The sequence below is a fragment of the Leptosomus discolor genome, chromosome 1 (assembly GCF_034619465.1).
Source record: "Leptosomus discolor isolate bLepDis1 chromosome 1, bLepDis1.hap2, whole genome shotgun sequence".
Classification (NCBI taxonomy): domain Eukaryota; kingdom Metazoa; phylum Chordata; class Aves; order Leptosomiformes; family Leptosomidae; genus Leptosomus; species Leptosomus discolor.
In genome coordinates, this window is record NC_141391.1 from 158,881,416 (window position 1) to 158,895,907 (window position 14,492).

Genomic DNA, 14,492 nt, shown 5'->3' on the forward strand with positions numbered 1-14,492 from the left:
TAAATACTTTCCTCTTGTTTTTCTCTTATTCTTTTGGTGCTTTCCTGCCATGTCTTTTGGCAAGCAATAATAAATTCATATTTGAAAAGGAAAACGAAGGATGCTGACGCTTTGCAGGGTGATTCTCCCCCAGCCTGAGGTCCCTTTACATCACTCTGGCAGCACAAAGAGGTTTAACAATGGATGCACGCTCATACAAACTTTAGAGCTCCTTTGTTGCTCCCTGGCTGGCTTTGCTGTAAGTGAAAATTGGATTCCAATAAATTTATATCGCTAAATAAAGAAGGGTGAAATCCACAACAGATTTGTAATATTGGTGGAAAGACACCTTTTATATTTTTGACCAGTATTTCCACTGCATTTCCAAAAAATGGGCTGAGGCACAGTTATACCAGCAGAAAAGTGCTTTTTTTTTTTTTTTTTTTCCAATAGCTTGCTTTGCTCCAGGGAGGTACAAGCTGTACCAGCCAGAGTCCTCTTTTATCACTATGCACTGTCTCTATGCCCAGAAGTTTTTCCAGCAGGACTGCTCCTCCAAGCATGATGAGCATAAATAGGGTTCACAGGTTCACACTATGAAACTATATATATTTAATATTTAAAAATGACAGACAAGTGTCCTTATTGAAATCTTTTTGATAATGACACTGTGATGTGATTGCATTCTGATTTGTCTTTGTACTGAAATGCATACATCTGGAAATTGCCTGCTGTGCATAAGGAGATACTTCTCCTGAAGGTGTATTATTTTTCCTTTATTCTGGATTTGCTCCTAAGTAGCCTCAATAGTCACTAGCATAGCAAAGCCAAACTTAGTCTTAGTCCTCTCTTCCGATAGACTAAAACAGCGCCTGCTTTATTATGAACAATTACTACATATGGAATGGGGGTTTTTTAAACTACTTTTTTTCTACTCAATATATAAAAGAAAAATAGAACTGGGGAAAAAACAATATAAAGCTGAGGATGTGGTTTCTGTTACTGCATCAAAGGACCGTATCAGTCCGTCAGCACTATCTGAGCAGTCCCTGCTTTTCCTTCATCCCTTTTTAACAGCTAAGGTTCCTGACTGAAGGACAGTTACCACCAGCATGACTTTTCTTCCCGATTCAGAATCTTCTAGGCCAAGATCCTCTGAGGAGGCCGTAATAACACAAGCACCGCGGAAGCAAGCAGTCATGCTGGTGTGGGGAGCGGGGGTCCTACAGTGTAGTTGGGAAGGTCTTTGCCCCCTTGGCTCTGCTTCACTGATCCCCTGTATTACTGCAGGTTGCTGACTACTGACTTTTTCTCCTTGAGCTTGAGAAGTAAGACAACCAGCAAGGACACGTCAGTTTCTTTGGAGTGACTTTTGCTTTCCCAAAGATCTGCCCTCTAGCAAAGGGATTTTTGCTGGCTTTGCCACTTCAAGCATCTGGCTACTAGTTAGGTCTTCAGCATGAAGTAGAGCAGCCTCTGGGCTGCTTTACCTCATGCCTTGTCAACACGTCTCAGAGGCCATTCTTAGAGCACAGGGTCTGCCAGAGTGCAGAGATCCTGGCGCTCAGCCTTTTCCCACAGATATGCTGGGTGATGGCAGTAAGCGTGCTGGCACCAGTACAGAGCAGGGCGAGTTGTGCAGGGTTTTAGATCTGCTGCTTGGCTTCAGCAAGTCAGCACTGAAAGTGGCTACAGCTCAGCTAAGCAACTGAGTCAGAGCATTTGATATTTGCAGCTTTGTTGGCATGCAGTAACCTGTTTGATCATGCCTTAGGCTGAATTCCCTTTGGCCAGAGGAGCTGCTGAAGGAGGATATTGTTGTACATGGATGAATTTGAGGAGAGGTCTCACAAGCTTCACTAAAGGGTCCAGTTCAGTTGGAGTTCCTCATGGAGTCTAATCTCCGTAGCAGGCAGAATTGGGCACAAGCGTTAGAAAAAGTGCCAGCTGGCTTTTCTGACTTGCTTTGCAGTATCAGTTGAGGTGTATCAGTGCCAGAAATAAGATCTTATCCTACAACTAGACCATGGCCTGTTCCACAAAATGGTGAAAGTGAGTGGAGAAAAATGTGAAGGTTATCAAATCTAACCAGACAACGGATCTGAGGTCAAGAATACTGGACCTGTACACTACAGTCTTCTCTCCTGGGCCATGCAAGTAAGCGAGCAAGGGGTAGAGAGGGTATAGACACAGTCACACCTCTTCTTTTCTTTGCATGGTTTGGTGGATTTAAGGGACAAGAACGTTATTTTGTAATGGACTATCAGTGGATGTTTCTTGGGGCAAAGCTTTCTTGACCTTTTCCTCAAGGTAATGTGATGTTAAGCCAGCTCCAAGCCACCTTTGAGCCAAAAGGTACCTGTTAAGACAAGTATTAATAATAACAAACTGTCTCAGGGCAGGATTTCCAAAAGCACTGAAGTAGATGGGGAAACCCCAGAGTGATTCAGCTGGAGCAATACCAGGCCAAAGATGAATGAGCCTAAAAATCCTACACTTACCATATAAGATTAAGGATATCAGAGTTGTTTGTGTTCCACAGCAGTGAGAATAAGGAAAGCATAGCTGTGTGGGAGTATAGTTGTATTTGGCATCACTGGTTTCTTTCCTGCTGCCATGACAAAGAAGTTTAAGACTAAAACACTACAATACTCTTGCCCGGAGAAGCTGTGGATACCCCTTGCCTGGCAGTGTCCAAGGCCAGGTTGGATGGGGCTTTGAGCAACCTGGTCTACTGGGAGGTGTCCCAGCCCATGGCAGGAGGGTTGGGTCTAGAAGGTCTTTAAGGTCCCTTCCAACCCAAACCATTCTGTGGTTCTATGAACAGAATTTGGTAAATAAACACAGATCTTCTGTACCTGGCTTCGTAAAAGAAAAGCACTCCCTCTAGATATGGGACTTGAAACTTGAGTTGAGATAATAGAGCCAGGCCCTGTTACAAGTAATCTTTATCAGAGGAAAGACAATTTATTCCACTGTATTTAGAAATTCTCTAGAACCTCCCAGAGCTACAGAGCCTGGAGTCTGAAATACATTTCTCGTTCTGGCAGAGGGCAAATGCTGGGTTGCAACTTAATTTGATTTTATTTCATTACTCTGGGAAGTTCTAGAAGGACAGCTATAATTATTTCAAATAGAAAGGAACAACAGTCATGAAGAATAACATCCCTCTAGATCAGATGCGCTAACAAAATAAACATGCCTTTTGAAAAGTAGCAATTTAAATTATTCCAGGGAAAAGGCTTCTAAAAGTCATCCTCTGCCTATTGCCCCTAGAGCAAAATTTAATATGTTGACACAGGGAGGGGGGAAAAAATTACTTCAGAAGTTTCCAGACATCTCTGGTTTCTTCCATCCTTACTTGTTTGTATGAAGACAGACATGTAAGATGCTTTATAAGATGGTTGAGGTTTTTTTCCTGATTTGTTTTGGCATTTCATAGAAGAATTTAGATGGAATAATTGGGAAACATAAAGTTCGCAGTTTGGTAGCGAATGCAGTGAGGAGTGATGGGTCACGGTGTAGGGCTGAAGGCAGAATAGACAATACATTCCTCATTTTAAAGCTGGGCTGGCTCTGCTTGTGTTGGAATGTCACACATTGTGTGTGTGGAGATGTGAGGAGAGATGCAGTTGCAGAAATTATAGCTGGCAGTAATCAGGGCGAAGGAATGTACCTTTGCAGCCATTTGTGGATAACAGAACAGCTCCTGCAGTTAGCCGTGTCTGAGGTTAATAGGTTGTGCAGACTACAAAACAGACCTTTACAGAGGAAGTGCATTTTTCTAGTTGTGGCTCATAAAGTCTTCTGTGTTTTGGATGGATGCTCAAGTAACTTACTTAATTTTTATTGCATTAAGAACGACCAAAAATACAAGTAACTAGATATTTAACTCAAGTTTATTCAGACACCTCTATTAGGTTTAAAAAGCTAAAATGGGATAAAAATCCTGTTAGCTCCAAGATCTGTGCAGTGTATGTTGAATGCTCTATTAACAGTGTTGTAATCTCAGTGTGAGAGAATGGTATGAGGAGACTTTTCTTTCCTGCATTCACTTTGGCTGCCCCATACATTCAGAGTGGAAAGATTACTGCCTGTCAGAAGGAAAAAGGTCCCCTTATGTTCTATCTGCAATCACCAAAAGAACTATGGAGTTGCAAAAAATTGAGGCAGTTCTTAATGTTTTGGGTTTTTTTTTTAATCAGGAAAGGCATACAAGATCTTCTATAGGCAGAAGGAAAGATCAGATCTTGAGCAGGGCACAGAGAAAAGAGAGGGAGAACACAGCTAAAGTTGAGTAACTGCGAGAGAAATTGAAGGAGCATTGGTTTCTGAGACTAATGTAGTAGGGATAGAAGTTATTTGCATGTGAAACTCCTGGTCTACATCTATCTCAACCAAAAAGCTACGTAGCATAAAATAATGCCTAACAGTCAAAACTGTCACGTAATTTAGGTGGAATTTTACATTAGAAAATGTAAAAACTGTACCCTTTTACTCAGCAGATCTCATAGGTCAGCTGGATTTGTGGTCACTTTGGAGAAGTATGAGATGAAATTTCAGTTCCATTGAAGGACAATGGTAAAAGGCCCGTTCACTCCAGAATTCTCTTGGATACCACCCATGAGATGTTTTTACTGCTTCTGTTGAGAAGCCAGCACCGCTGTGAGAGCGGGGACTGGGCTCCATTCAGAAAGCAGCTCAGACTGCGTGGTCTGGGCTTGATTCGTTTGCTTTCACAACCCCACTGCAGTGATGAAAGCAAAATGATCCAACTTGGTTTTCAGATCCGAACTTGAATTTTCATGTCCGACAATTAGGAATCCCATTCCCTCCCCATCCAGCTGTAAAATTAACTCATTTTCTCTGTACATCTTTAAAAGTTAATGAACATGAAACACAATGATGATGTATTTTATAGGCTGACTTTTCAGGCTGAAAGTATGATTTTAAAATCAATATTTTGGACCCTCTGCTTTTTCCCTTGATTGCAGCACACAGCTAACTCCACTTTGTCCTGCCGGATCTGGCTTCCTCTCTCCTTTCAGGGAAATCTCACTGCCTTTGGCAATATCATTGCACAGGGATTCGCATAAATGTTGCTGAACATTTATATGAACAGCTAGTTAATTCGATACATGATTTGTTTTATTCCAAACACAAACATAAATAGCCCAAGCATGAGTATGCCATGTTATACATATTTTACATATGCGGCATTAGATCAACAAGTCCTGACTTCTTTTTTTTCCAAAGGTTTGCTAGATTATTCTTTTTTTCTTTTTTTTTTGTAAATTATTGGTAAAGAATATTTTAAGTGATGCATACTTTTCAGCTGTATTCTTGAAGGTTTATCTCATTGTTTAAAAAAGAAACAAACAAAGAGAAGAAAAAGGGATCATCTGATCAACTGCTCCATTATTCTTCTCTTTTCCTGATCACCTCTGCCCTGGTATGTAGAAATTGGCTGATTTATTTAAATCCCAGGAACTCCCACGGCATATGGTTCATAAAGTAGCATTTACAGTGGGCATTGTAACACTTCATCACTACTAGAAAGACTTGAAAGTAATGTGGGTTCATATTGTTCCAAAAGAAAAAATAGTGTATAAGTGTCTCTAATATCAAAATTTACTTTTGAGTCTACTGCTGTAAAATCAGCTTTTGGAGAGGAACGGTATTTTCTGAATGACAACTATCACCAAAAAAAAAAAAAAAAATTAAAAATCCCCTAGCCCAAAAAAGCCATCCTCAAAAAGTGGTTCTTCAACACTGCCTTTTTTCCCACAGCCTTGTGGAGCCCCCAACCCTGTCTGCAGAAAATGAAAGAGAGAGGGGTGGGATTAATGTGTAATTAAAGGGAATTTGGAAGGCTGAGATGTTGCGGAATGTTAGATCAGTAGCTGGAACAGCATGTGGTGTTCTTTAGGCAGGCTTCATTGAATCCATACAAAAAAAGAAAGAAGGGCTGCTTGCCTGTCTGCTCATTTATCAAACAGCTAGGCTGAACTTTCACAGCTCCACAAAAGTGTTTTACTGTTTGCTGAAGTTTTGCTCCAGAAATTAAAGCTGAACAACCTAGCGACTCTGAGTCTATGCTGTGTTTTTGACATCAGCCACATTGTGCAAAGCTCTTGGAAACCAACACAGGTCAATTTTTACATGACACAAAGGGAAGATGATTGTACTTTTGCTAAATAATAGTAATTAAAAAATTACTGAAGAAATAGTCAAATATGTGACATTGTAATGTCTTTATTTATATAGCACCTTTTGATCCAAATATGTGTTCCAAAGCTTTCAGTCATCAATCAGGATTAAATATTTATCACGGTGCCAAAATGGCTAATGGAGAAAAAAAAATCTATATTATTTAATCAATTTTAATTGACATTTTCTTCTAGTTGAGCAGTTATATTCCGTCTTGTATGCCCATTTTCCTTTAATATTAGTTGGTGTTCTGCCCAAAGAGGAATCATTTAGCAGTTCATATAATGGAAACACAATGAAAATAGATTATAAATTTAAAAAAAGAAGAAATTCCTTTTGCAAGTGAATCTTCAAGGCTTACTGCAGTCTTTCTTGCATGACACTTCTGCCACAACAATTTTCCTCCTACTGCAGACTGCACTGAGAATCAGGCTCAATCCTGTGAGGTGCTGAGGACTGCCTTTCTAACAACTACAGCAGAGCTTTTTGATTGGGACTAGTCTGGTTGACAGATGCTCTGATTACTGAAGGCACAATCTACATTGGTTAATCCATTTCCCTAAATGCATCTGGCATTAAAGAAGTTTTGTTTTACAGTAGCAATGTTCTTTTAATCTCTGCTGACAGACTAGGGTCCAGGTTCTTGATGATACCCTGCTGTTTCTAAGATGCACTTGTTTTCCATAGAGGATAAATTGATTATGAGCTATCTTTACAAATGCAGCTGTGAGCCTTCCCTGGTAGAAGTGGTGCCCATGTCAAACACCAGAATCTTTTCAGTGAATCATCTTTTAGAAAACAGAGTGTTTAATTGCAAGATTGTGAAGGTCTTTAAAGAGCTGTGGCCTCCAAAACTTTCAAAAGGCAAGTGTCCTCTATTTGCAGTAAAACCAAGTTTGTTGATCCTGCAAACTGGCATAGATAAATAGTAAGTCAGTTCTAAGTACAGTCCTCCTTGGTTTAGAGGCAGAACTGATCTTAGATTTTTAAGGAAATGTGTTCTACTCCAGTAACTTCTGAAAGTATTTCCTTAGATTAATGGTAGTTAATGGAATTATACTGAATTTTAAAATGTCTTTCCCCTCTATCAGTAATAGAAACAATCAAAAGCTTTATTTCTGACTTCTCCTGCCATGTGTTTTCTTGACATTGCAGTACAATTTATCTGCTTTTCTGTCTTAACAGTCTGTATTAAATTAAGTATTAGTGAATGTGCTTTTCAGTTTTTTTCTAATATCGGTTCTATTTATTTGCAGATAATAAGGCAACAGTTTCCACAGCTAACGACAAGAAGACTTGGAACCAGAGGCCAATCAAAGTAAGCAGTGTATGGTATTATTGTCATCTGACACGGGGCTCCATCTGGCTCTGGCTTTACTGAATAAAACAGTTTAAGATCAGGGAATAATTTGTCCAGTTGGCAACTTAAAACTCAATTTTGATGGAGGTTCCATGTAATCTTTACATTGTCTTATTGATTCAGCGGTGATCCTGCAAAGGTAGTCTAATGGAGGCCTTTTACTGATTTCATCAGCAATATTTTCCACGTTGTTCCTGTAATGTTTTTCACCCCAACTCACTTTACACAATGTAAAGGACATTCACACCCAGGAGTAATGGAGCTACTGCTGGAGGCTGGTTAATGTTGTGCTTCAGTTTAGAGGACAAGTGACAGAATGCTATCTGGAATTTGGGTAGGAACATGCATTGGCCTAAACTGAAATTGTCCACAAACCTGGATTTAACCACCATCTTTCTTGTGAGAGAAAATCCAACAAATCTTTAAGTGATCAAGGAATTAGTTTATTGCCTTACCCAAAAGATGGTACTTAAAACAGTTCATCCTGATTCCAGAATAAGAAATTGATTCAGAAAGAATGCACTTCCTGGGGTATTTGACTTTTCCCAATTGTTGGCAAGATGTTCTACCAATTTATGAAGAGGATACAGTGCTGGTTTTACACATTTTTTCTGCTTGTGGACTCCATTAAATTTTTTCAGTGGAGCTTTGGATCTTCTTATGGCAAAGATAAACTCCTCCCCCAAATAAAAAAATCTCATTTTCTTGATTAGCTTTCACAGAATCTTGCATGGTAGTCTAAGGGTGGTCTCTGTAGATCACAAGTGGAAAACTGTGGAGGAGGAAATGAAAACCTGGGACGGTGTGTTTGCAAAATTTTGCTGGTAAAGCTGCTTTTTCAAAACAAACCCTAGAAACACAATATTGCTAAATGCTGAGAAACAAATATGCTAGAAGGACTGAACTTCACAGTAAAGCTAGAATGACCAAGTCTTTAAAGGAAGAAAGAAATTAAGATGCTAAAAGAAATGCCATTAAGATTAACTTTACTGTAGGCTTCTAACAAGCGGTCCAAGCCAAGCAATACCTCTTTGATGGGACCTTTCCCCCATCTTGATATTCTCTGATTTTTTACAACTAACCCTTCTTTTTCTAGAGCACCCATATTTAAGCAGCTAATTGAAGATTTGAAATCTCTTCCCAAATGCAAATTCAGAGCTACCATAACATCACTCATAAGCTACCAGAAATCTCTCAGGTGCAAATTCTGGGCTAGTCCAAGAGCATATTAGGATGGCATGACGGGTCTGGACTCAGAATTAGGATTTAGCACTGAACAGAAGTTCTGTGGTGGTTCATACAGACAGAGTGAAAGTGCACACAAGTCGCTTTATGGAAGCGTTCGTATGAGAGTACCTGCTGTCAGCCATCAAATCACTCTGCCATTGGCTACAACAATGCACAACTGTAGCCCAGAAAGCCAGTCGCATCCTGGGCTGCATCAAGAGAAGTGCGGCCAGCAGGTCGAGGGAGGGGATTCTCCCCCTGTACTCTGCCCTGGTGAGACCCCACCTGCAGTGCTGCGTCCAGCTCTGGGGCCCCCAGCACAAGAAAAACATGGACCTGCTTGAGTGAGTCCAGAGGAGGGCTGCAAAGATGCTCAGGGGGCTGGAGCCCCTCCCCTGTGAGGACAGGCTGAGAGACTTGGGGTTGTTCAGCCTGGAGAAGGCTCTGGGAAGACCTTATAGCGGCCTTCCAGTGCTTAAAGGGGCCTATAAGAAGGCAGGGGAAGAACTGTTCACAAGGGTTTGTAGCGATTGGATGAGGGGTAGTAGTTTTAAGCTAGAAAAGGGTAGATTTAGGTTGGACATTAGGAAAAAGTTCTTTAATATGAAGGAGGTGGATCACTGGAACAGGTTGCCCGGAGACATAGTGGAAGCCCCGTCCCTGGAGACATTCGAGGTTCAGGCTTGATGGGGCTCTGAGCAATCTGACCTAGTTAGAGATGTCCTTGCTTGTTGCAGGGGGGTTGGACTAAATGAGCTTTAGAGGTTCCTTCCAACCCAATACATTCTATGATTCTATGTTTTCCAAACTGGAGCTCCTCCCACCGCTCCAGGAGTCTCTCTAAGGGGCAAGATGCTCTTGATCTGCTGACTGAAGGTGTCTTGTGTCTCCAAAAGCTATGTCTCTTTACTGTCAATGAGGCTAAAAATCAACGAGATGTAGTATTTCTTGCATATTTTCCCCCTAATCTGGATGCCTGTCGTAAGGGCTTTCAAGTCATTTACTCCTGTCGTGCCACCTATGCAATGGTTCTGCTCCATATCTAGCAAATAAGAAGGGGTTTCTGTAAAGTATGTTGTCTGTGCTCTGCAAAATTCTTGGCCCCTGCGAGTCCCTGGTCACCGCTGTGAGGGAGCTCATAGTCACTCAAATTTCACAGCCTGAGTAGCTGTGAAACTGAATTCTTCTGCCCCAAAAGAGGATGCCTACATCTTCATCAGTGGTTAACACCCCAAGGATTATAGCATACAGAGGAGTTGTTCTCATTTGATCCAGTGGAGAGGTATAAACACAAAAACACACACACATGCACACTCTACATGCATGCTGCACTTCTTTACGATAAATACACTCCTTGCTAGACCAGCACAGCTGTAACTGAGCTCTGGTTTTGTTTTCAGAAGCATCTGACTGCATTCCAATTAAATGTTATGTAAAGAAATTACTTTAGGCATTAACACTTCAGTCCCTTTATCACCAACTGTACTGACCGATTGCTGCCAATATGATTTTTCATTCCACTTCCCTGCTACTGGCAAAGGAAATTCGGCCACAGAAATGGTTAGGATTATCTGACTTCACACTGTTCTGCCTTCAGTCTTTTTATAGCATGGCTGCCTTGTGTCATTGCAAAGTTCAGAGCTACAATGGTGCTATACTCTCAGTCATCAGTTATAAGGCTTTCTTTTTTGCAGCTGGGTTTATGGCTGTAAGCATGCAGCTGTTCTCTGTCGCACTGATCTTAAAAACATTTTTGCCACAGGTGAGCCACGAGAAGGCAGCTAAGCATAAAAGCCAATTTCATTCTGTACTGTAGTTTGTAACTCTTCAATTATGTACATAAGAGGTTAGTTAAACTGATGGAAACTACATGGTGTGAAGGGAATTTTGCTTGTTCCTTTAAAGGAGTGCTGCAGATACTGGATCCATGAAAGTAAAAAGCATTCCACTATTTACCACAAAAATTATTGTCTTGTCTGCATGTGATTCTTCTTACAGATCAAACTCTCAGTCCCTGTTTGTTGAATTAAGCTGTGGGTTTTTTTTTTCTGATAGAAATACAGAAAAGTGCTTGGAAAAATAATCTTTCTATTCTGCACCAGTGAATTTTTGCCATTTGGGATGGTAAAATTACTGAAGGAGGAAGTTACCTGGAAAAATTTTGGAGTGAATTTGGCTATTGCTGTCTGAATGATTTTCAAACTATCTGGAAAACTCTTCTGTGTAGTTTACTGCCAAGTGCAATATACTAGAAATTAAATAATGCACAGTGAAATTCTGCTATATTTTCCAGACTTCCATTCATTTTTTTCTTAAACTGATTTAAGAGGAAACTTGATAAGAGACTGACCCCTGTTTAAATTATATGAACCTCTCAGTCCATCTAGAACTTTTGCAGTCCTGCTTGCTGTGACCTTTTCCCTTTCCCCCCGCTTCCCTCAGCAGTCGGTGGTGCTAGCTCCTTGTCGTGTTTCCTTTTGGTTTCCCCAGCCCAGACATACCGTACAGGATGTATGTGAGCTTTATGGCTCTTACATGCAGTGAATGCATGACAGCTGCTAGAGACCAAGCTGGGGACTTGAACTGCAAGCTGGAGTTGTTACCATTCGAGCTAAAAAGCCAGACTTCTACAGCTGGTGTTATAACCCCCGTGTTAGCACAAACTTGCCATTAGCTATCTGTAACAGGTTAGGACCAATCTGGAGCCTGGTTTCTGGTGTGGAAGGCATGTTTTGGCCTGAGCCCTGATGGGCAGATTTTGGAGCTGGTAGTATGGCTTTCTAAGGTGCTGAAGCTAGGAAATCCCATTCATACCATGTCAGCTTAATGACTGAATAAATCTCACTCAGATTATTCAATATCGAGTTCAAGACAGCTTTTATTTTTAATGGACAGTGTGCAACATCCTCAGTGGGCATGGCAAAGGAGCCCTATAGTAGAAGTTTGCTACAACTCCCCAGGCCTTCTCTCAGCCCATCTGTGCTGATAGACAAGATTAGGGCCTCCAGCTCTTTGCCACCACTTTCTGCTGGAGATTATGACATGCACTGATCTGTGGATGAATGACTGTGAGTGAGAAAAGGAAAAAAAGTCACTTGAGTTAATTTAAACTGCCATCACTTAGATGTTGCTTTTTCACTCGTTTAACTGACGACCTTTGTAAAACCAGCTGGTTTTGCCTAAAGCAAACTCGGGTCCGTTCAAATGGACAGATCTGCTGGCAGCCCTCTGAAATCACTAACTGTCTGGGGAGCACAGTAAACATCTGGAGATTGTAACTTCTCCTGCCACCGTAGTGGGATCCAGAAGACAGTGTCTCATCATGGTCTGATAGACTTTTGATAGGGTGCGGGAAGATCGTTGAAAATTCCCTGTAGGAAAGTAGGGTGAATCAAAAGTATGCGAGCGATACCATCTTGTGATGCCCTTTGTAATAATTCAAAATTTAACTGATGGTTTGGTGGTGCCTGCTGCTGAGAAACTGAAAAACAAGTTAGCAAATTATGGAAGGAATAAGATTACCTTTGCTGCTTTGATGTAAGAGTTAGACTGGATAATCAGTGCTTCCATTAACACCTGTAATGAAGCTAAGTTACAGCACAAACTTTGCCGTAAGGCCACCGATCCATTTTTATAGCACAGCCACACTGTGGTCGGTACAGGCAGAGTTCCAATGTTGTGTAGTATCCCTTACTGATCTAAGCCCAGTGCAGACCCTAAGTTGTGAAGCAAATGATTTTGAACTGTACATTTCCTACTGTTCGTTGCTTCCCAGCACAAGCCTTTTTTCCCCCTCTCTTTTCATTGAAGTGTTTTCAATTTTTGAAACATTTCTGATCAACTCATTTGCAATAAAGGCTCACGCTTTTCAGGGATCAAACCAGCCCTCAACAATCTGAGAATCAGGGAGCTGAAATAACAACAGAAGGGCCAGTCCAGAAGGTCTGTACCTCTGCTTATTGCTAAACTAAAGGAGCAGCTGCACAGCAGAGCTCTGCCAACAAGTAGCTTTAGGATGGTCTTTTTTTTTTTTTTTTTTAATAATTATTTTCCTGCCCTGCAACAGTCAGCTTTATTAACTCTGAAGAGAGCTGCTTTTACCAAAAGGAATGAAAATTGAAAGCCCAATATATTACCACAATGTTCTGCTACTGAATCAATGCTTGTTAATAATATATAAACTATTACACAGTCTGTTTTGCTGTAGAAATCATTAGCGTTATCAGTTTCTCTTACCCCCATACCTTCTCTTTTTTTATTTTAATTTTCAAACAATCTGCTTTATAAAACATACATCTCTATGTATCAGGTACCATTATTATGGAATTGCAGTGAAAGAAAACTCCCAGTATTATGATGTGATGTATTCTAAAAAAGGAGCAGCCTGGGTCAACGAAACAGGAAAAAAAGAAGTAACCAAACAGACAGTGGCGTATTCACCACGATCCAAACTGGGAACATTACTGCCAGAGTTTCCAAATGTCAAAGATCTAAATCTGCCAGCCAGCCTGCCAGAGGAGAAGGTAACACTTTGGAAATCTTTTCTCAGCTTGTTTTTTTTTTTTTTTTTTTCCCTGCTCTGGGTGAAAGCTTTATCTAAAATATAAGAACTTTAAATTACAGCAAGTTTAATAATGCTTCGACTTTATTTATGGGGGACTTAATTACTACATATAACAGGAAGAAATATCTTCCCTTAAAATAGGCAGCTGACTGTCAGCTGTACAGCTATTTCTAATGCCTATGCACACTTTTTAAAAAAGTTACGTTACATACAGCAGGTGAGGTTTGAGAGTAACTGTTTTAAAATATGTTGTAGCTCTTTAATCTGCGAGGACATTTGTTGACGAACTGAAAAGCAGTTCTGATGCTTTCTTGAGCAGAGAGGGACTTAGTGCATTTCTTATCCTTCTAGACTAGAAATTACGAGAATCCTATCTGCACATATGACAAAAGTGCTGTGGCTGCTCTTGGCTGAGTTTGCTGGTTTTCTGATGCTATTCACATGTGTAGTATCAATGTAAAGTGGACAAAGGAATAGGATTTTATAGTTCTTTATGTCCTAATTAGGGCCACATTCTCTTCTTTGATCTCATGGAGGCTTTTTGCTCCTCGTACATTTGAAGAATCCCCATTGACACAGAAAAATCCATGAATTCAAAGGGATAATTTAGTTTTAAGAAGAAAACTCATCTTAAAGCTAATCTAACTAACCTAACTAGACTCTAACCAATTTCATTATTTTTGCAATTGTGCATAGGTAAGATAAGAAAAAACTTACTTTTTGTGCTCTGTGTTCTGACAGTGTTAAAAGAGGATTTCTTAAAGTAGAGTGATCTTTTGTGTGTCTCCCTCATTCTTTTTCAGGTTTCTACCTTCATTATGATGTATAGAACTCACTGTCAGAGGATACTAGACACTGTAATAAGAGCAAACTTTGATGAGGTATGGTTAGAAACTACGGTTGTAGTTTAATGATACATAAAGTATTAATGGATCTGAGAGCTTATTTTGAATGTGATGTTACAAACTATGGTTTTGTGATGGCCTAACCTTTTAATGAGTAATGAACAATAGCTATACTTGAGTATATAATAGGCGACCGATAACGTTAAATCTCACATATAACAGTGTGCGAGTTAGAGGAATGAAAGCAATGGGAATGTTTTTGTCTGTCCATTCTCCAGCAGGATTAAGGTGGCAATATCCCCTTACA

General features: G+C 40.3%; 1 protein-coding gene across 1 annotated transcript in view; it reads left to right on the plus strand.

The window, feature by feature from the left end:
* The window catches only part of RFX4 (regulatory factor X4), a 76,930-nt gene that overhangs the window by 17,960 nt on the left and 44,478 nt on the right, over window positions 1–14,492 (plus strand). The window contains exons 4-6 of the mRNA XM_086468415.1: window positions 7,446–7,507; window positions 13,086–13,299; window positions 14,144–14,221. Coding sequence (XP_086324541.1) covers window positions 7,446–7,507; window positions 13,086–13,299; window positions 14,144–14,221 — 354 coding nt within the window. The remainder of the gene's footprint in view (window positions 1–7,445; window positions 7,508–13,085; window positions 13,300–14,143; window positions 14,222–14,492) is intronic.